At 34.8% G+C, this 21,308-nt stretch overlaps 1 protein-coding gene across 5 annotated transcripts in view; it reads right to left on the bottom strand.

The window, feature by feature from the left end:
* The window catches only part of NEDD1 (NEDD1 gamma-tubulin ring complex targeting factor), a 46,804-nt gene that overhangs the window by 23,324 nt on the left and 2,172 nt on the right, over window positions 1-21,308 (bottom strand). For 4 of the 5 annotated variants that reach the window (XR_013350788.1, XM_077845915.1, XM_077845911.1 and 1 more), the window contains exons 2-5: window positions 20,821-20,964; window positions 18,885-18,979; window positions 16,102-16,218; window positions 12,722-12,862 (exon numbers count right to left, since the gene is read on the bottom strand). Coding sequence is in view for 4 of the 5 variants with exons in the window: in XM_077845915.1 (XP_077702041.1) it covers window positions 12,722-12,862; window positions 16,102-16,218; window positions 18,885-18,979; window positions 20,821-20,956 (489 nt within the window). In the remaining variant the exon portion in view is untranslated. The remainder of the gene's footprint in view (window positions 1-12,721; window positions 12,863-16,101; window positions 16,219-18,884; window positions 18,980-20,820; window positions 20,965-21,308) is intronic. The other variant, XM_077845912.1, reaches the window with a different exon arrangement.

Below are 21,308 nucleotides of genomic sequence, written 5' to 3'. Positions count from 1 at the left end.
CAGCCAACAATCAACCACACCATTCACAGGGGATTTAGGACTTCTCTGGATTATAGAGTAACAGGTTTGAAGTATTTCACAACCATAAAATCACTTAGTGGGCTATAAGATGAACCTAATACATACCAATATTCTAATCAAATATTTGTCATGGTTTTATTATCTTTGACTAGAGCTACCTCGATTTCCCCTTTTGTAGAGGAAAAATACAATACCAAGTTGAGATTAACTACGTTAATTCATCAGGGTTAGGAACATCTACCACAATAAAAGGCCCAGTAGCTAATCACAGCCAAATCACAAATAAGTATAAGAGGGCATGATCCCGGGGTCCTGGGATCGAGTCCCGCATCAGGCTCCCTGCATGGAGCCTGCTTCTCCCTCTGCCTGTGTCTCTGCCTCTCTCTCTCTGTGTCTCTCATGAATAAATAAATATAATCTTTAAAAAAAAAATAAGTATAAGAGAAGACTGGCAGGGAATAAGCAGTATTTCAAATTTATTTTCTATATATATTTTAGGTATTTGGATATATTTGCTTGAATCTGAGTGAGCATCTGATGTACTGGCAATTTAACACATGAAGCATAATAAAAAATTAATTAAACCACAAGGAAAGAACTGACAACACTCTAGACTGGGGACGGACTATATCCTTCTTTTAAAAGCATCAGCCTGAGGGCAATATTGGCCTTTCTCTAAACACTCATCCCTGAAGGCAGTGGAGATAGTCTCTCTTTCTAGCTTCTGCTGGACCAGAATAAACAAAGATTCAGTTTGAGTAAACAGATCTTGAATTAAAACTGGATAAATTTTATCTTTTACTAAAATGTTGCTTTCAAACTTGTACTGATACTGTAATTTACTGAGCTGAGGGATTAAGTATTTTACATTTAAGATAATTTTTCCTGCACAGAAACAGTAATATAACTATAGAAATTAATAGTAGAACCTGCAGACTGGGAAACTGGTTATAAGACATCTTCAAAGAGTTAAGTTATAGTACCAGATAAAATTATGAATCAGGCTCTAGTAGGCATATAGTAGCTAGACATATAGGTACCAGACAGACCTGGCACAGAATAAAAGTCAAATCTGAAAGGTTTTTTTGTTTTTGTTTTTTCTATCTAGTTTTATCTATTATAGTCCAAAAGCTTCTCTATACCACTAGAAACCACATAGAAACCACTAGCTTCTATAGATTAAAAACTCATATACTACCTATTTCTAAGATGTTTCAAAATAATACCTGTCAGCCTTTAACAACAAAAATATTTAGGAGTAATACAAAACGAATTCTGCCTGAGGAAACAAAAGGACTATTTGTTACCAGACACCCTAAGGTAAGATAATTACTATGGGCATGCATAAATTTGGCTCCTCATTTTCATATGGTTAGAGTACAAGGAGAAAACATAGGTTTATATTTTGCATTTCTGTTAAGCAAAAGTATATCTACTCCAAAAGACAAATCTTTCCTCTGGTCTATACTCAAGGAAAATAAACTACTGAGACCTTGACTATATAAAAGACATAGAAGGCATCTGGGTGGCTCAGTTGGTTAAGCATCTGACTCTTATTTTTTAATTTTACTCATTTTTTTTAAAGATTTTATTTATTTATTCATGAGAGACACAGAGAGAAAGAGAGGCCGAGACACAGGCAGAGGGAGAAGTAGGCTCCTCACAGGGAGCCCGATGTGGGACTCGATCCCGGGTCTCCAGGGTCACGCCCTGGCTGAAAACAGCGCGAAACTGCTGAGCCACTTAGGATGCCCAAGCATCTGACTCTTAATTTACGCTCAGATCATGATCTCAGGGTCATGAGATCAAGCCTTGCATCAGGGGCTCCATATTAAATGTGGAGAGATTCTCTCCCTCTCTCTACCTCTGCCCCTCCCTCCACCCCCAAGCGCTCTCTCTCTTTCTCTCTCTCTCTCTCTCTCGAAAAAAAAAAAAAAAAAAAGAAGAAAGAAAAGAAGAAAGGAGAGGAGAGGAGAGGAGAGGAGAGGAGAGGAGAGGAGAGGAGAGGAGAGGAGAGGAGAGGAGAGAAAGAGAGAGAGAGAGAGAGAGAGAGAGAGAGAAAGAAAGAAAGAAAGAAAGAAAGAAAGAGAGAAAGAAAGAAAGAGATCGTTAGTAAATTGCAATGTCTATAGAGTCATGTGTCAACCTAGCAAAACATTAATTTTTAAAAAAACTTTGCAGCACACTAGAGTTCATATATTTATGGTCCTTCATATAATCTAAATCTGGATTAAATACACAAGCAGAATTTACTTAAAAGAAAAAAAACCCTAACACCATAAAACAGATCTCATAGTACATAATACATAATATTCTAAGTACATAATATTCAACCTCTTATCCACAGGATTCCTACTGGAATATGATAATCCAGAATCTATTAGAATATAGCAAGGAACTGGGAGCCTATTACTTCATATAACAAAACCTTATAAATAGCTAAAAATGCATTTCTCGATTAAGTCAAAACCTAAATTCCAAATATTGCCTCATATTTTGTGGATCTATATGGCAACGCTTTAAGAAAGAAAAAAAAGGCTAATGACAACCATAAACCTTCCTCTCAGATAACCTAGGTTCAAGCAGGGTCTTGGCCAAACTCTGTAGGGTCTTGGGTAAATTACTTAAACTCTCCAAACCTCAGTGTTCTCATCTACAAAACAGAAAATGCTCTTGTTTTCCAATCAAAGTTGTTCTAAGGATTAAGCAATCTCTGCACAGGGCCATGTACATAGTAGTAATTGCCACTCTTCTCACAGGTTCATGACTCAATCATCATTGTTTATGTACCCATTTGACCATACTTCATACATATTTTTAATAAGACCCTTAAGTAGCAAACTAATTTCTTTAAATGGCTCCCTCTCTCTGATATATTTCTGACCTTTCTACAGCGATTAAATCATCATGTCTTTAGATTAGCATTAAGAGAGTATCCAATGACCTGGATAAATGAAGTATTAATCTACTAAATTATATTTAAAATAAGTACTAATACATGTTAGTATCAGCAGCACTTATTAGGCCCCTACCTAGTTCCAAATTCAAGCTATTTCTAAGAAAAAAAATACTTACAAGAACATTATCTTAAAAAATCCCTATAAGCGCAATGCCATTTTTTCTTACGATACATTATTATTATGTAAGAATGGCATGTGCTTGTGAAGAAATACATGTTTCTAAATATAAAAAATACATCACTCACTATAGATCAAGGGTTGACAAACTTTTTCTTGAGGGACCAGGTAGTAAATATTTTATGCTGTTGTATGCAAAAGCAGTATAAATGAGTTTGGCTGTGTTCCAATAAAACTTTATTTATAATTATAATGGTCAGCTATTGGGTCATAGTTTGTCAGCCCCTGCTATAAATGTGTGAAATAAAAAAACAAAATACATAAACAAAAAAGAGAGAGAAAACTATCCATAATCCTACCACCTATAAAAAAACTAGTTAACATTTAATTTTGTTGTAAGTCTTCATTTTATTGTTTAAATACTCTTCTGCATGAATGTATGTTTGTGTGTATCCAGTAAGTATAAACAGAAAACCTGGAATCACACTTTATTATTATAAAGTTAGCATCGTCACTAATATTTTCTACATGATTTTAACAGCTGGATAGTAATGAATGTATGAGCATATCAACTTATCTAAATAATCCAACATTGGACATATAGGTTATTTCCAATTTCCAAGTACCCTAACTGCTAATTTATGAAGGAATTTGTATTTCACTGTTGTTCATGATTTAAAGGTTCTTGGTTGAAAAATGCTAAGTGACCATCTGTCTTCCTTCTTTTGTGAATTGCATATTAATCTACTTAGCTTATTTTCTATTGGGCTATTACGATTTTTTTAAACCCTAATTTGCAATTGATCTTACTATAATAAGGATACTAATGCTCTCATAAGTATATCTATTTCCCCATTTTTCTTTCAATTTTGTTAATTTTTTTTATATATTGCTTTTTTGCCAGATTTTTGGTTTTTATGTACTTAAATTTATCAAATCTGCCCCCCTAACTTATGACTTTGTTCTTATACTTAGAAAAGCCTTACCTTCACAGAGATAAGACTGTACATTCATATTTTATTATAGCTTTATATTCTGTAATATATGTGTGTATGCATATACACATGTATATATACATATATATGCTAGACACTATACATGCAACTACGTACATACAATAGATACTACACATGTACACACAGACATATGTGCATAAATATATAGTTTCCCCTCAACTCCATCCTTTCCCTCTTAATTTGCAGTGTCTTACTTCAAGCACTAATCAACTGTCACCAGATGTATGCCCCACTTCCATTCTCAGTGGCTTACTATCCATCCTTCACATTAATGCAGCAGTAACCTCTTCAAAACTAGAAATCTGAACATATTTGTCTTACTTAAAATCCTTTTCACTTGAAGACTGAAAAGTTGTTTTTCTTTTTTTTTTAAGATTTACTTATTTATTTATTTATGAGAGACACAGAGAGAGGCAGAGACACAGGCAGAGGGAGAAAAAGGCTCTCTGCAGGACCCTGATTTGGGACTCGATCCCAGAATTCCAGGATCACCGCCCTGAGTCAAAGGCAGACGCTCAACCTCTGAGCCACCCAGGTGTCCCTGAAAAATTAGTTGTTATGGTGGTGGCAGAGTTTCTGAATATGTCTCTGAATTCCCCTACATATATTTGTGTTTGTATGAACACGCACACAGAAAAGACAACAAGTAAGCCTGAACTGCCTATCCTTACAAAGTCCTATTTTTCAAGGTTGGCCCTTGGCTGGTGTCTGGGAACTTAGGATTTGGGGAGAATTCCCACTACCCTAAGTGGTAAGAGCCACTCACTGATAAAAGTGGCTCACTGTGCCTACACTGTTTGTGTAAAATATATGGCTTATGGCTGAACCATGCCTGAATACCTGCTCTCCTTCTGGGAGTCTGGAATTTCGATAGAGGGTGCCTATGTAACTAACTAGCCTCCAATAAAAACCCTGGGCAATGAGTCTCTAATGAGCTTCCTTGGTAGAAGCGTTTCATACATGTTGTCACAATTTGATGCTGGGGAAATTAAGTACATCCTCTCCACTGAGAGAGGATGCTTCGAATTCTATACTGGGTTTCCTTGGGGCTTCACCCCAGGCACCTTTTCTCTTTACTGATTCTGCTTTTACCCTTTCACTGTAATAAATCATAGCCACGTGTATGATTATATGCTGAGTTGTAGTAGTCCCAATGAATCATTAAACTTGGTGTTGGGGATCCCTAGTGCAATGAGTGTAAATGTCTGTGAGTGTGTGTGTGAGTGTGAGTGTGTGAGTGTTACAGACAGCAAAACTAAAATCCCATGAACATTTACAACAAAATCAGATGATCAGATATCCCCCTGAGTCATGTTAGTAAGTCATGTTAGTAAGTCAAACAATTAGCAGCCACAAGTCCTTCACGGTGTTAGTATCTATGCTAAAGGAAACAGCAGGAAGTAACAGGGAGTCTGGACAGATATGAGAACAGGAAAAGCCCCAAGTAGCCAATAGATATATTAAAAAAAAAAAAAAAAAAAGCATGGTGGCCAATTTGACAACATCAGCTGAAACCAGGATTATTTGCTGCATTGGTGGAACTATACAGAGATCTGCAGAAAGGTATGAAGAGCTAGAGAAGTTTAGCTGCAATAAACTTCCCAAACTGAGCAGTCGAGACGCCTTCCTCCCAAGTCAGGGCACCACACTAAGGAGACACTGGTAGGAGTGGGAGCAAACCTGAGTAGGATGGAGTCAACAAAGCTGAGGAGAGCAGAAGTTCACCTGCAAGTGAGTGAGTGGAACAAAGTTGGGCAACCTCAGGAAATGAGTCACCATTAAAACAAAAACAAAACTAAATCAAAACAAGAGGGAGCTCTTGTAAGGCTAGAAAAGATACCCTGAGCCCCATCTCTGTGTAGAAATTCAGGGAAACTAGCTACGAAGTTATTATGAGAAGGACAAAGAGAACAAGAAGAAAGGCATTCTCAAGAGATGACCAAAAAGAAAATAAAATGATACAAGACACTACCAAACAATATAAATCAGAATTAGAAAACTTAGAAATGTCAGAACTCAGCAAAGAATTAGAAATTTTAAAAGCCTCTTCAAAAATGAAGGTCAATTTAAAAAGAATATAAGAATTAATAAACACAATAGATAAGATCTTAGAGACAGGCAAAAAGGAGAGAATTTTTGAAAATCGAAAATAAGGAAAAAGTTAAAATGATTTCAAAGTAATAAATCAGTGAAGATCTAGTAAAGAAAAAACAAACATAAGGAAAATAACAAATATGAAAAGGAATTTGAAAAAACTTCCTTGAAAGAAAAGATCTGAAACTATGTATAAAATGAGAACCCCAAGTCCTCATGAATGATAATACAGAATGACCAATACCAAGACACAGTCTAATAAAATTACTGGACTTTATAGAAGAAAAAAAAATATCCTTTGGACACCTAGGGAAAAAAAAAACAAGTGACTTCTGAGGAAAAAATACTTAAATTACCATCAGACACTGGAGACCAAAAATGATGGGAGTAACAACACTGAAGTTCCTCAAGGGGAAAAAAAAGTGACCCTGCTACTGAGTTACATCAAAAGAGAATTTATCTCAGAGAAAAATCAAAAAGCAGAAAACACATACTTATGGAAACAATATTAATGTATGGTACTCTTTGTGATTATAAAATTTTGGAAAATACCTAAAACACAGAAATGTTTAAACTGTGGCATTTGAACAATGGAATATTATAGAGCCATTAAAAAATTATGGTTATGGGGGCACCTGGGTGGCTCAGTAGGTTGAGCATCTGACTCTTGATTTCAGCTCAGGTCACGATCTCAGGGTCGTGGGATCAAGCCCACGTTGGGCTCCACACTGGGTGTGGCATCCGCTTAAGATTCTCCCATTCTCCCTCTCCCCCTTACTTGTGTGCACTAAGATAAATATGTAATCTTTAAAAAAAATTATGGTTATGAATACTAATAAAATGGGATTCTCACCTAATAAAATGGGATGGAACCCTCCTGTAAAAAAGGCAGAAAACAAGACTAGATCGACAGAATGGTTATTAACTGCATGGAGGGAAGATAGAACTATAGAAACATTGCAAGAAAACATTCTTCCCATTACAGAAAATTTGGAAGACAGATATAGAATGAAAAAAAAAAAAAAAGCTTTTAAAAAGTATCTACATTAAAGATATAGAAGTTTATTTTATGCCAACATGTCAATTATAAAACTGTTCAAAAAACATACTATATAGACTAGACAAATATACACAAATACTAAAAAAATACATGGAGGACATATTATTATGCAAACAAATAAATGTTCCTGTGTAACATCAAGGAGACCACCATTCTAGAAATAAAGCTTTGTAGTCAGCCAAACCCTCTGAGTGGTAAAATTATATGGATAAAGATATAACCAGACAAACAAGCTAACCCAATTAAAATTAAACTCATTCTTGATAAGATAATAATTATTTTTAAGTGTAACTACTAATTATTTACACTCACCAGACTCTATACCAAACATGCTTACTAATACTTACAAAATCTATACCTAAAATGTCAAAAAATTACATTGAATAAAATAAACTCATTTAACACATACTGAAATACATTGTATTTCTTTTTTAAAATAGACTATTATTTAAAATCTCACAAATAACCTGCTGCATTTAGGATCATTTTTAAGTCTAAGGAATCCATAAAATAGATCCACTCTGTAACTGCTTTGAAAGGGCTGCAGTTTGGGAAAGGCAGCACAGGTTAACCTATTTGTGAGCCCACACTGCTGAACCTGCCAAAGGGCAACATACAATTGTAATCTAGGAAGTCTGTCGGCCCCCGCAGTTCTGCAGAGGCAGTAAGGCTCTTTTCCCCCCTGCAGTGTTCCACATAAAACTAACAGCTTCAATTCAGTTCAGACACTCCAAAGTTAAGATCTAAATATATTCAGGGAATTTCACTTCCAATATGAAATTCAGTATTATAATGCTGATTCAATGACACTCCAGGTTTTTGTCACTTTTGCTAAGAAATCAATTTGGTGATTTTTAAATATTTCAAATTCTTGATTGTTCATAGAAACAAAAATTAAAATGTTTAATCATTCGATGTGCCCTATCTACTATTTTTCCCAACACCTAGACCCTACCTATAGTAACTGACCAACATAAAAATTATGCCCATTTTCTGGCAGACTTAAATTTTTATGAACATTGATTAAATTTAAGAAATGAATATTTAATATATTTAAAATCGTAAATGAATTTTGAGAAATCTAAATGAACACTCAAGTAGCAATTCTACGTTTCTAGTAACCAATAGATAAAATACTGCATAACAAAATAATTTATAGGAAAAAACAAAACAATCACTCCAATAATTTCAATTATAATACTCATAAAAGGGAAATAATAAGTATGGAGAATTATGAAAACTATGACTTTCCTCACAAAAAAAAAGCTAAGGAAAATGAAATAATATAGTATACAAAAAATAATACAGTACACAAAAAAATATACAAATATATGTTCCGAGGAAAGCGGAAAAATTAAAATACTCCAGTTCAATTTCTTCACTTTCTTTAATGCTCTCCTTCTCCTAAGTCAGTCTAACACATGCAACATGATTACTGAGGTCAAGTTATACCTGGCAAACAGCAGGGATTTGGAGGGAATACACTAAATATACTCAAAGCAGTTTGGGAAAGTGAATCACAGAAGTTACTTTAATGATTTAACATGATTACTCATTAAAAGCCCACACTGAAGTTCCCTGATCTCTTACCAAATGTTAGCACCGATGCTAAATACTCTCAGCATCTCGTTTAGCCCTCATAACAAACAAAAACAGGACTCTACTGAAAGTATATTCTCATTCTCATTCGACAGATAAAGAAAAGGAGGCTCAAGAGTTTAGTAACTCGCCCAAGTTTGCACAGCTAGCTCTCCAAATAAATGTGGGACCTGGGATACAGAATGATACCAAAGACCCTATAGAGACTCTGACCTGTGCTAGCAGGGGCAGCAGACACAGGAAAATCTCAGGTAACCTTGCACAAGAGAAAGCCTAGAGCATTACTGTTTTCCTCAACCAGAAGATAATTTAAATTCAGTTTTGCTATGCAAATAATCAATGAAAATCCTTTGAAAGCCAACAATACAGTGACCTATCTGTCACACAGGATTTCAAAATATGCTGAAAGTAACAAGAGAATACTGCAAAGTTCCCAGAAGCTTTGGATTCTCAAATCTTTATACATTCAGCTGTTCCTGAGCTAGAAAGAGATCCCAATAAAAACAGTGGTACTACTCTTACAGAACAGATCTTCAAAATAGTCAAAAGTCTTGCAATCTAAAAGTCCTCATGTGTAAAATGAAAATAACATACATATCACAAGTGAGTAGCAAAGATTAAATTAGAAAATGTAATGTAAAGCAATATTCATAGTGCTTGAAACACAAGAAATGGTAGTAAGAATTCTACAAAGGTGGTAGTGGTACCTTTGCTGAAATGCTCTCCAAACCTCTCATTACCTATAGTCACCCAGTGGCAACAAGATGGTCTTTTGCAATACATAATACTGACATAATTACATACCTGTATGGAAAACTGAAACCTCTATCTCACACCATACACAAAAATTAATTTGAAATGGATTATAATAGACATAAATGGGAATGGTAAAACAATAAAGTTTTACCTAAAAGGAAAAAAAAGGGCACTATTTTTAAGACCTTGGGGCAAGCAAGATTTTTTCAAGACGCAAAAAGCAGCATCCATAAACGAAAGCGATATACGAGACTAGATTTCATTAAATCTAAGAACTTCTGTTCATTCTTTTAAAAAGGCATTAGAGTTAAAAGGCCAGTTGTAGGCTAAAAGAAGATATATACAACATGCATATACAAAAAATTACTCCATCCAGAATATATAATAAAGTATAAATCTATCAGAAGAAACACAAGTATTTTGTCACAAGAACAGACTTTATCAGTCATTTCACAAAAGAAGTCATATGAGAAAACACCCAACTTATCCAACATGCAGAAATGTAAAAATTAAAACCATAAGATACCACTACACAACCATCAAAATTGTTATAATTAACAAGATAAGCAATTCTTGGTATTAGCAAAAATGTGACCCAAGTGAATCTCACAAACATTGCTGGTAGAAGTGTAAAATGGCACAAGCACTTCAGAGAACTTTTTGGCTTTTTTTTAGTAAAGCATGATGCCTACACTAAGATCTAAGCAAAATCCATTTTTGAATATTTAGTCAAGACAAGTGAAAATATATGTCCACAAAAAGACATTCATAAGAATATTCACAGCAGCTTTATTGTAACAGCTAAAAACTAGGAACAAAATACATGTCCATCAACAAACTGTGACATATACACACAATGGAAAACTACACAGTAGTAAAACAATATGAACCACTACTTCATGCATCAAAGCAAACATAATGAAGACTAAAAGAAACCAGACATATCCTATTCTAAGAAATAGATGTAGTGCCTAGAAAGGGTTAAGAGGGAGTCCTCTGATGTGCCAAAAATGTTCTATACCTTGATCCTGGTAGTTATGCAGGTATATGTAGATATAAAAATTCATTAAGCTGTATAATTAAGATGTATGCGCCTTTTTATGCAAGTTATATCTCAATTTTAGAAATCTAAATACTTTACACATAATAAAGCCAAGAGCAATAACTTAACCTAATGTTTTCAAAACTATTCCTTCATATCTGGTTTTAACTAAAAAACAAACAAACAAACAAAAAAACAACAAAACTCTCTCACAAGATACAATAAAAACTGAAATGTAAGAATATACATGGTAGGTATCTGGCCTAACTTTTATATTACTAAAAAGTCAGCCCAGGACCTCTAAATCTAAATGTGTCATGCTTCTAATATATCAAAAATCTTTAAAAAAAAAAAAAAAAAAAAGGAAAGAAAGAAAAAAAATTAATTTCCTTAAAAAGCAAGATATGTGAACAGTAAGATTTTTTCACATTAGTTCCAATGTCTATGGGCTTAAGGTTTTATGTCTCATTATCAAAATACAAATAACCAAACAAAGAATGACAAAAAATATTACCTCCTTTGTTTAGGACTATATTAATACATTCTCTACGGCAAATCACTTTCCACATCCATAAAATACAGAAAGTGAAATTACCTGTAAAGGCGTTCTTTCAGTTCAAGGTTCTAGGGTTTCTGACATTCAACTAATCAAAAACTCTGATTAGCTCCTCAACTGCCTTCCAAAATAAAAGCTGAATCTTTGGTCTGGCATTCAGAGTTCCACATCAACACTATGTCCATACTTTCCTTTCCAATCTTTTTTCACATTGGCCCTATATAAAAACCTTCCTTAGTCCTTGTTTTTCTTCATGTGATTTCCTACATATAAAATATCCTTTTCCCAAAGTTCTGTACTAGCCTATTAAGATCTTAGTCCTCTCTAAATCCATTCACATATTTATTAGATCTTTTCCATATAATGGTTGAGGACAAAGAAATAAGACATGGTTCCAGCTATAAAGTGGGAATGTAAAGAGCTAATCTGAATATAAATTAGAATCAAGTAATTAGCAAAGAAGTCAATTTATACTGTAGTAAAAATAAAACAAAATAAAAATCATTTAAGCATTAGACAAAGATGAAATCCTCCCTTTCAATTTTCCCTATTTTATTCCCAGATAATTCTCTCACTGTTCTGAATCACCATAAGATTGTTTTTATATCAATTACCAATATCATTTTTATATTTTTTATTCCCCCAATACATGAAACTTGAGAAGACTTTTTTCTGTATCATTTAATATCCATTAAATTTTCCTTAAATACTACATACTATTCAAATAATGATTCCGAAAACTGCTTTTCAAAAGTGAAGAGCTCCCATATTTTATCTAATAATAGTTATGGCCAAAGTGATTACAATAAAAAGTAAGGATTAAAAGAGATTGCACCTCACTGGAAATTTCTGTAGATAATTTCATGGAAAGCTGGCCAAGAGTTACATATCTTGAGTAACTGCATTTATTCTTTAACAAATTCTACAGAGTAATGTTTTATAAAGAAAAAAGTTACTTGAATAATTTTCCCTCATAAAGTTTCCCTATTTCTATATTAACCTGAAAGTACATCATAAATAAGCTTTGGCTCTTTGACTATCATATACTTACACAAAAATCAAAGCTCAATTTATCCTGTGCCTAAACACACTCAACTATCCATGTCCACCAAACAGAATTTATGAACTGAAGTATCTGTCTTGTAGCTGACATAGTTTGAGCTATGATAACTGTGATGTCATAGAAAGATTAATATCCACATTTCAGATTCACCCTACCAACAACTGTTTGTGTTTTGTTATATACAGTTATATTCTAGGAGCATATGACTTTTCAATGGCATAACTGAACTCATATAAACAACATAATCTAGTATGAATTAGCTTGTTATTTGAACATTTTTAAATAATACCATTAAAAAATAGCTAGCTCTAAGTTTTTCAAGCAAGCCAAATGCAAATTTAAAGTACTTAATTTTGAAAACTAAAAATTCATTTACTTGTGTAAGGTAATCCAAAATCTACCTTATCAATTCTGATTTGAATAAATACATACTGTACCTGGTTACTGCCGTGACCAAAAGGAGTACTAGATAAATTAGTGGTTACACTGTGCAAAATAATTTCGCCACTGAGAGATCCAGAAGCAATGTAGCAATCATTCCAATTATATGTGACACAAGTTACTTCATCTTTATGATCCTGAAAGAAATGAAAGTAAGTACACTGCCACATAACCTTCACACCTTACATTTATTTACATGTTTGTAAATTTCATTTATTGTAAAATATTATGTATTTGTAAATCTAATATCTGCTTTAACATTTTCCTCAAATAACCTTAAAAAAAATTACTCAAATGAGTAGGAAACTATTTGTTCAACACCAAGCCTTCTCAGGGAACAGAGACTTGGTGTTATCATCGTAATAATGATCAGGTACTCTGAAACAAGAGACAAAAAGGAAAGGTAATTTTCTAGACGGCATTACGTCTACCTTCCACTGACAAGTAACCTTTACTGCAAGTTAACTATTAGGAGAGTCCCTGGCCTCGAGGGTATCACTGTTCAATGAGGAAGACTAGGAAGACCGGACATTTAAATTAACATGAAATTGGCAGAAGGAATGCTAGATGAGTAGGGGAGGGGAAGTGTCCTAGGAAAGAGGCATCACGGTGACCTGAGTTGACAGAAGAAGCAGTGGGGAAGACATAAAACTTGAGTTCAACCTTAAAAGAAAAAATGAGTGATAAGTAGGGGAAGAGGAAAGAAACTAGACACGCAAAACCAGAGAGAGAGAAAAAAAAAAGCCCCAAAGCCAGAACAAGCAAGGCATGACTTAGAGATAAGGTAGCTGTTTCCACTTTCTGAATACCTACTGATTCTGGGAACATTAGGAATTCTTATTAGTCCTCAGAAGAATCTTGAGAGGCAAGGTCACTTTTCTCTTTTTATGGATTAGTTAACTACTTGAGGCACAGAAAGGCTAAGAAATCTGTGCAAGCTCACATCACTACTAAGAAGCAGATCTAGGATTCAATTCCAGGCCAAACTCCAAAGCCTATTTCCCTCTCAGGGTACTAGGCTGTCTCCCAATACAAAGGGGAATTCACTTTGAGGAAACAAAACCGGTTTTAAACAAACTGTATTTTCCAACATCAAACTAGAGATACCTAGCAGGAGCATAGAAAAGTGATCAGGGCTAGGAGTATAGTTTTTAACAGTCTGTTGTTTTATCTTTTCTTTTTTTTTTCTTAAAGATTTTATTTATTTATTCATGAGAGACCCACAAGGAGAGGCAGAGACACAGGCAGAGAAAGAAGTAGGCTCCCTGCGGAGAACCACATGGAGAACCCCATGCGGGACTTGATCCCAGGACCTTGGGATCATGCCCTGAGCCGAAGGCAGGTGTTCAACCACTTAGCCACCCAGGTGCCCCTCTGCTGTTGTATAAACAAACTAACTTGTGTATCTAATAATTAGATTAATGTAGTATCAAAAACAGTAGCTATAATATTCCCCTTGTAATCATAATTTTTTATGATTACTAGTATGTCTGGAGGTATCTTTACACTTTATTCCCTTCCTAAGTCAATGAAATAACTGCTATCCTGAGGAAAAAAAACGTCTGATGAGAAGAAAAAAAAAAGACAGTGGACATTTAGTGCATTGTTCCCATTTGGAAAATTAAGAACACGGGGTCCAATACAATTTGTATGACTTTATAAAGAGGCAAGCATCGTCCTTATTTTGACTGTGGAAAAATAAGTCATCCAGTAAATATGCAATAAGCACCTACCAAGTGCCAGAAACTGTTCCCAGGAAGAGGACCGCAGAGAAGAGACCCAAAGGTGAAAGATTAGATTTCCCACTATCACAATCAGTCAATCAAATACTTACTAACTGAATGAATAAAGAAATGAAGTACTCTAGGAGTTGCAACCAGTAAGAAAGAAGATAAAACGATCTGGAGTAATTGGGAAAACTGAGGATGGAAAAATAAGAGAATTTTGCCATGCCGTAAAAGTACAGGGGTAAGTGATGCTCCTAAAGTGAGAACATGCGACAAAAGTGGCCACAGACTTCTAATCTCTTCTCAATTTCTGTATTCTCTGTTCATAGTAGGTATACCCCTCTAAATAGCTTTAATTTTCATAATTTAAAAGCTTAAACATGGATAATATCTGAGTTTGCATCTCATCTTTGTCATTACTAGTTGTTTTACATAGAACAAGTTTTTTAACATCCCTGAACCAGAGTTCCTCCACAGGTATAACGAGTTCCTCCACAGGTATATTCTGCTTTGCAGAATTCTTGTGGCACACAGAATAAACATATGTTAAGCACAGTGGCTGGTATACCAAAGAACTCAATAAAAGCTAACTATTCTCATTATTGGCAACTCTTCAATTTTCCTTAAGACTCTTCAAAGTTTAGCTAATATCTGAAATAATGAACTTCCAAAGGTAAGAGTTTAAACAGCAATTACAGGATTACACTTCTGTTTAACTAAAAGAAATTCTCTTTTATATACAATTTCCCTAGTAAGAATTAACTCCACGACATTTGACATTAACAAAATGATAATGATGTCTAGTATTTGCTTCAAACTAATCTAAGGGTGAGATTATATAATAATCTGATTAGAGAGTAGATAAGAGCACATATAAAATAATCTTGGTCATGAGCTAATCATCAAAGTCAGACAATGAATATGTGTACGTAGGTATATATATCAATGTTTAGAATTTTTCATATTAAAATTTTTTTTAAAAGACCTATGAAAATGAAAAATAAACTTAAAGATCAGTGTCCAAATATTAAATATACATAATAGTAGAAGCAGAATTCCAAAAAGATCATAATGCAGAAGCTTTCATGTGATGACTATTTTTATTTTCTAAAACTGTAAAAACGCTAAGTATTTAAAGAAACACTAATTGTAAATAGTAAATTATTTTAGAAAATATTTCATGACCAAAATGAAAACATATACACACAAAAATAACAGAAATAGCAGCAACCAAATACATTAGAGAACTAAGAAGTCAATGCCCAACTTTGATTAGTAGGTCTATTACATCCATCCCAAAACCACTCTCATTATTTTCAAAGAGATTTCAAAAAAAGATCTCTGATGACAATTCACACTTAAGAAAAAATTAAGGAAGTGATTAACTCAAAAAGAATGGAACTAAGTGAAAAAATTAGGGAAAAGTTTTAAACACAAACAATATGCATTAGTGACATACATGGAGGCAAAAATAGACCAAAAAAAAAAAAATTCTGACTAAATAGCATCTTTATTTTCCCTAACAAATCTCACTTCAATTCTGAAACATCTTATTTTTATCATAAAAGCTCAAAATTAAAAGTCTGGTAACTAAACATCCTCAGATACTTTTTTACTTATAAGGATTTAAGAAAAAACAAGTTGCTTACCTTAAGAGATCGATGAACTCTTTTTGATTTTAAATCCCAAATATTAACAGTGTGATTTAGGCCTCCACTTACCAAATACATAGATGTAGAATTTAAACTGACACATGTCTGTTTTTGCTATTAGAGAAAGAAAAAAAAGGTTTAATTTAATAGAGCTCAGAGCTGACTTTCCAGTCCCATTCAACACTTAGTAAGCACTTTATATGTTGAATTAAATGCTATAAACATGATAAGACTTAGATTCACCTCTCATCATTTTCTACATGCATCTAACAGCTTAAAAGGAGTTCAAAAAGGCTTCAAGGAACTCAACCAGAATGGTGTTCTCCTCCAGAGAACAGAGGGGACAGAGGAAGCTTAGGAACACCAGCAAGTCTTGGCCTCCCGTCATGGCTTACTTGCCCTTACTATTGCCCCTTAATAAAACCTACTCTTGCACTTTCACAGAATATCTTTAATTAGAATCAACCCATAGCTCAGAAAACACTAAATGCAGAAGAGACATTATAAAGGATGTCTAAACCTCTTCTCTCATAGATGGGGAACGTTCATAAAACGCACAAAATAATTTGCCCAAAGTCTCACAACAAAGTCTCCCCAAAAGGAGTCCAGGTCTCAAACATCAGGTCATCCGAACCTGACTCGACACTCTTCCTCACATCTGTAAAGGCATCATCCACTCAGTTTCTCAAGATAAAAATCCAGAATCATCCTTGATTTCTTTTCTCCCTCCCTGCCATCTACCATAAGTTCTTTCAACTCCAAGCCTAACATAAACATCAGAGGGGATCCCCTTTATCTACCACTGCTACCAGCACACTAATCCAAACCCTACAGAACCACGATTAACAGCAGCCTCCTAACTGGTTGTCCCATTTCCAACCCTACTCCCCTACATTCAATGCTTCACATGTAGGATGACCTTTACAAAAGGCAAATCAGATCATGACTCTCTCATTTAAAATTTTTTGATGGCTTCCAATCATCCCTAGAATAAACTGCAAACTCCTTAACCTGCCTTTCAAATCTCTTCCTACCTGGTCTCTCCCCATTTTCCTCCTCACACTCTAATTTTCCAGCCTCACTGACCTTCTTCCATTCCTTAAATGTATCAGCCCTGTATTTGCCTCAAGGCTTCCACACAAATATTCTTGCCTGGAAACCTAAAGTCCCTGAACTCTGGCTAATGACTTCTTCTGGCCAACAGACAGCAACTTCAATGCCACCCCTTCAGGAGACCTCCCTTGGCCACCTAATGTTGCCCCGCTCAGTATCTTCTTTCAGTTCTCTGTGTAACACCTTACTCACTATCTGGGTATTCTGTTTAGTAGTTCACTCTCTACCACCAGAATGTCAGCTTCGTTAGAGCAAAGACCATATTGATACTCAATAAATATTTATGGAATAAATGGCTAAAAATACAGAGGTTTTCAAGTTTTTCTTACAATGAGTATCTGTGAGTGTGACTAAGATGCTGTACCTGCTCTTGAAGAGCACGGTTTGCCTTTTATCAACCAGAGATGCTCTCTTCCTCAGTTTTACGTAACTGAGGCAGTAGGTCTCAAATTCCTTATCTACCCATAGCAGACATTCTCCGCTCCAGCCTCCAGCATATCTGGGCTAGAACTGATGCTTGCATCAATCCCACCTACCTTCAGGAAAGGATGGATAGAAATCAAAAGTCCTTTTTATTTTTTTTTTATTTTTTTTTTTATAAATTTTTATTTATTTATGATAGTCACACACAGATAGAGAGAGAGAGGCAGAGACACAGGCAGAGGGAGAGGGAGAAGCAGGCTCCATGCACCGGGAGCCCGACGTGGGATTCGATCCCGGGTCTCCAGGATCGCGCCCTGGGCCAAAGGCAGGCGCCAAACCGCTGCGCCACCCAGGGATCCCCTCAAAAGTCCTTTTTAAATTAGATGAGAGGTCATATTTCATTGTCCTTCTGTGTTCCAAGTGAGCTACCTTACCTATTCCAGTGTATAAAATTATGACAATTCATAATGCTTTAGGGCCTGCTATGAAAACTTTGAACCTTAAATTGAGAAAAAGCTAACAACTACTTGTACCTTTTTAGTTAAACCTTATTCTTAAAAAAAAAAAAAAAAAAAAAAGAAAGAAAAATAAAAAGAAAATTAGCTTCCAAGGAATATATGTGACTGAAAATGGGGCCACTATCATTATCCCAAATCAGAGGGATTAACGTGTAAAAACTAAAGGATGAGAAAACAGTATGCAGGGAGAACTTCATACAAATGCTCTGGGACCAAAGCTCAGTTTGACAAAGCCACCTGTTCCAGGAGAGCTTGGGGAGACTCAGGCACGCCCCTCAGTAACCAGAAGGACAGAAGCTAAAGCAGAAGTTACCATCACCCAGGGGTCTTAGCTGATGGTCCTGTAAGGACAGGGCTACATCATTAGGACTCTTAAGGTCAAATAAACCTGGTGACCTAGGTAGGACTTGGGCTTTAAGAAGGCAGCAATACCAGGGAATCTTAATTTCCCACAGAGAGATGGAGAAAGCAAGTGACAAGAAGACAGAATCTAAGTCCTTAATTGCTCCCCTAGGATCCACTATTATTTTACCTAAAGATGTTTTAGTACTCATCTCCTCAAACCTTATTTAAATGTTACTGTATTTTTTTGAGTTTAGGTTAAGAATAATACTTTTAAACACCTTTATATTTAGCTGCAAGCATTATAAGAAGCAGTTACCATCCAAGTAGAACTAAGATTTAATTTTAAAAGTTGTTTTGTTTTGTTTTTTTTAAATCACTTACCCCTTCGCCAAGCTCGAAAAGTAGAAAAGGTTTATTTTTGTAATGTGAAACAACAATCTTGTCACCACTGGAAGATGCTGTCACTAGAAAGTTATCTAAATGAAGAGTTATGGAGCATCAAACAATCCATGAGCATCTCTAGCACTAGACTATTATTGCAAGAATTGTGATGATAAAAGCACTGCACTAACCTAAGAAGACAAAGAAATGAATATAGCTTATATATCAGCTTTCACAAATGGCTCAGGTTACTAATTACTAAGAGTAATTCTCTTTACTACTACCGCAGGGAAGACCTATCCTCTCCGGCTTTGCTATTACTTGAAAGCTATTTTACCCAAGTGAAATACTACTCCATTTTCAAAGAATAGGCCAGAAGGTCTAATTTTATCCTTAAAGAATGAGATCATGATAAAAGCAACATCAGCAAATATCAATCAGCCTTTTCATCTATAAACACTGCTCAAGATAGTTATTTATTAACACAGTACTTGGTACCCATTTAAGTTAGGAAACAAATAAAAAATTAGACCAGTTTCCAAAAATCATACCACACTACCTCACAATCACATCAGTTTTGTTGATAGACCATTAAGTGGTTTATCAGCAAATGCCAACTCTAATAAAACTCCTTGGAATAAAAATAAACCCAAACTAATAAATCTTATCAAGAACTGCTTTTCTCTTATACAGTAACAGGGAAATTAAGCTCTACACATAATAAAAACCTAATAATAGACAGAAGCAACCTCACATATCCGTCACTCTCTTTAAAACATTTTCCCCCCACTACCCATCTGAAGAGTCCTTCAAAAATGTACTCCCTTCACCAGTTTGATTAATAGAGCACCAAAGTAATTTACTTTGCTACTTTAATACAAAATCAAGGAATGATAAAGAGGTATATTTAATTCAGTAAGAAAATTAATCATTTTTATTGCAAATTTGCAAGAATAATTAGGTTGGGTGTGAAAACTTGTTTTTTGTTCATAAATCAGTCATATTTTAAAGCTTTGATACTTTTACTTTCATCAGGAAACAATATTAATTTGATATTTATAAGGTCAGGCGTATGTTAAAAATTTGTCGTTTAAGAAACAGTCTGTATGTTTAAGTTATACAAAAGAATGATAATTTCTAGCATACCAAGTTTATATAACATTTTCATAGCATTTTGTTTACAGCAGTGGTTCTACTGAGGGCGATTGGCTTCTGGTGGGTAAAGGCCAGGAAGGTTTCTAAACATCCTAAAATGCACACAGCAATCCTCATAACAAAGAATCATCTAGCCCAAAATGCCAATAGTGCAAAGTTGAGAAATTCTGATTTCTAAGCTTCTTTCACTCGTTTATTTTATCCACATTTAGAAGCTTACTAAGACAGGGAGGGTGGAAATCAGAAACACAAAAAGCTTGGAAAATTAAATCTAGACAATTTCTGTTTCAGAAATCATACTTTTCATCATACACAGAAAGAGAAATACAGAATACATGAGTAAGATGAGAATGTTGCACAACTTTATTTTTTATCTCCTCCCCCAACTTCGCTTCTGCCTTTGAGTTCTGTCTTTAATTTTAATACAGACCAGATCCATAAATAGCCAAATGTAGATGCGAAAACTCATTCCAAAATCTTTCAGAAGTTTTCTCACCATTACCTACCTTATGCCATTAGGGTTCAATGATGAACTGTTGATAACAAAACTAATTATATGGTCTGTATCTAGTTATAATAGTTATACATATATAAAATATATATATTTTTAGGATGCACCTATAATAAACAATAAAGTGAAACCTCTATTTCACTTTATCTATCTAGCTTTCATAGCTATGCAAAATGTATTTTTTATTAGGCACATGTAAAAGTTTCATTGATACCAGTTATTTAACCTAACAAAAAGTGGTTATTAAATTAAAAAAAAAAAAAAGGATACTATTGCTGCTCCAACACATTGAGCTGATTCCATGTGGTGATGTGTGTGGGCTGAATTTATCCACCAATGTCAGAGATGAAGCATCCCATATTTTAATATCATCTCCAGATGAAGCAAATCTGAGGTTTTCCTGCATGACTGCACCTACAAATAGTTCAAAACAATATATTTTAAAAAAAAGTAATCAAGGACAGGCCAAAATGAAGGATCTAAATCAAGAGGCTCTACTGGTTCACTTTTGTTCCAGAAGGGATGCTCACCACAGAGTAGCTGGAATGATCCTTCTAAAATCACATTCTCTCATTTGACCCTCCCAATGGCTCTCCACAGCAATTATAGCTAAATCCAACTTCCTTGGCATGCCTAACATGACCTGGCTCCGGTGAAACTGTCCTACTCCTCTTCCCCAGGGCCACCAGACTCACAGGCCTTCTTGCCTTAGTCTTTCCATCTGCTGCCCCCTCTGCCTGGAATGTCCTTTCCCCAGA

Source organism: Canis aureus, chromosome 13 (assembly GCF_053574225.1).
Source record: "Canis aureus isolate CA01 chromosome 13, VMU_Caureus_v.1.0, whole genome shotgun sequence".
NCBI classification, from domain to species: domain Eukaryota; kingdom Metazoa; phylum Chordata; class Mammalia; order Carnivora; family Canidae; genus Canis; species Canis aureus.
The sequence above is the reverse complement of the archived record's forward strand: the minus strand, read 5'-3'. Positions and strand labels throughout refer to the sequence as shown.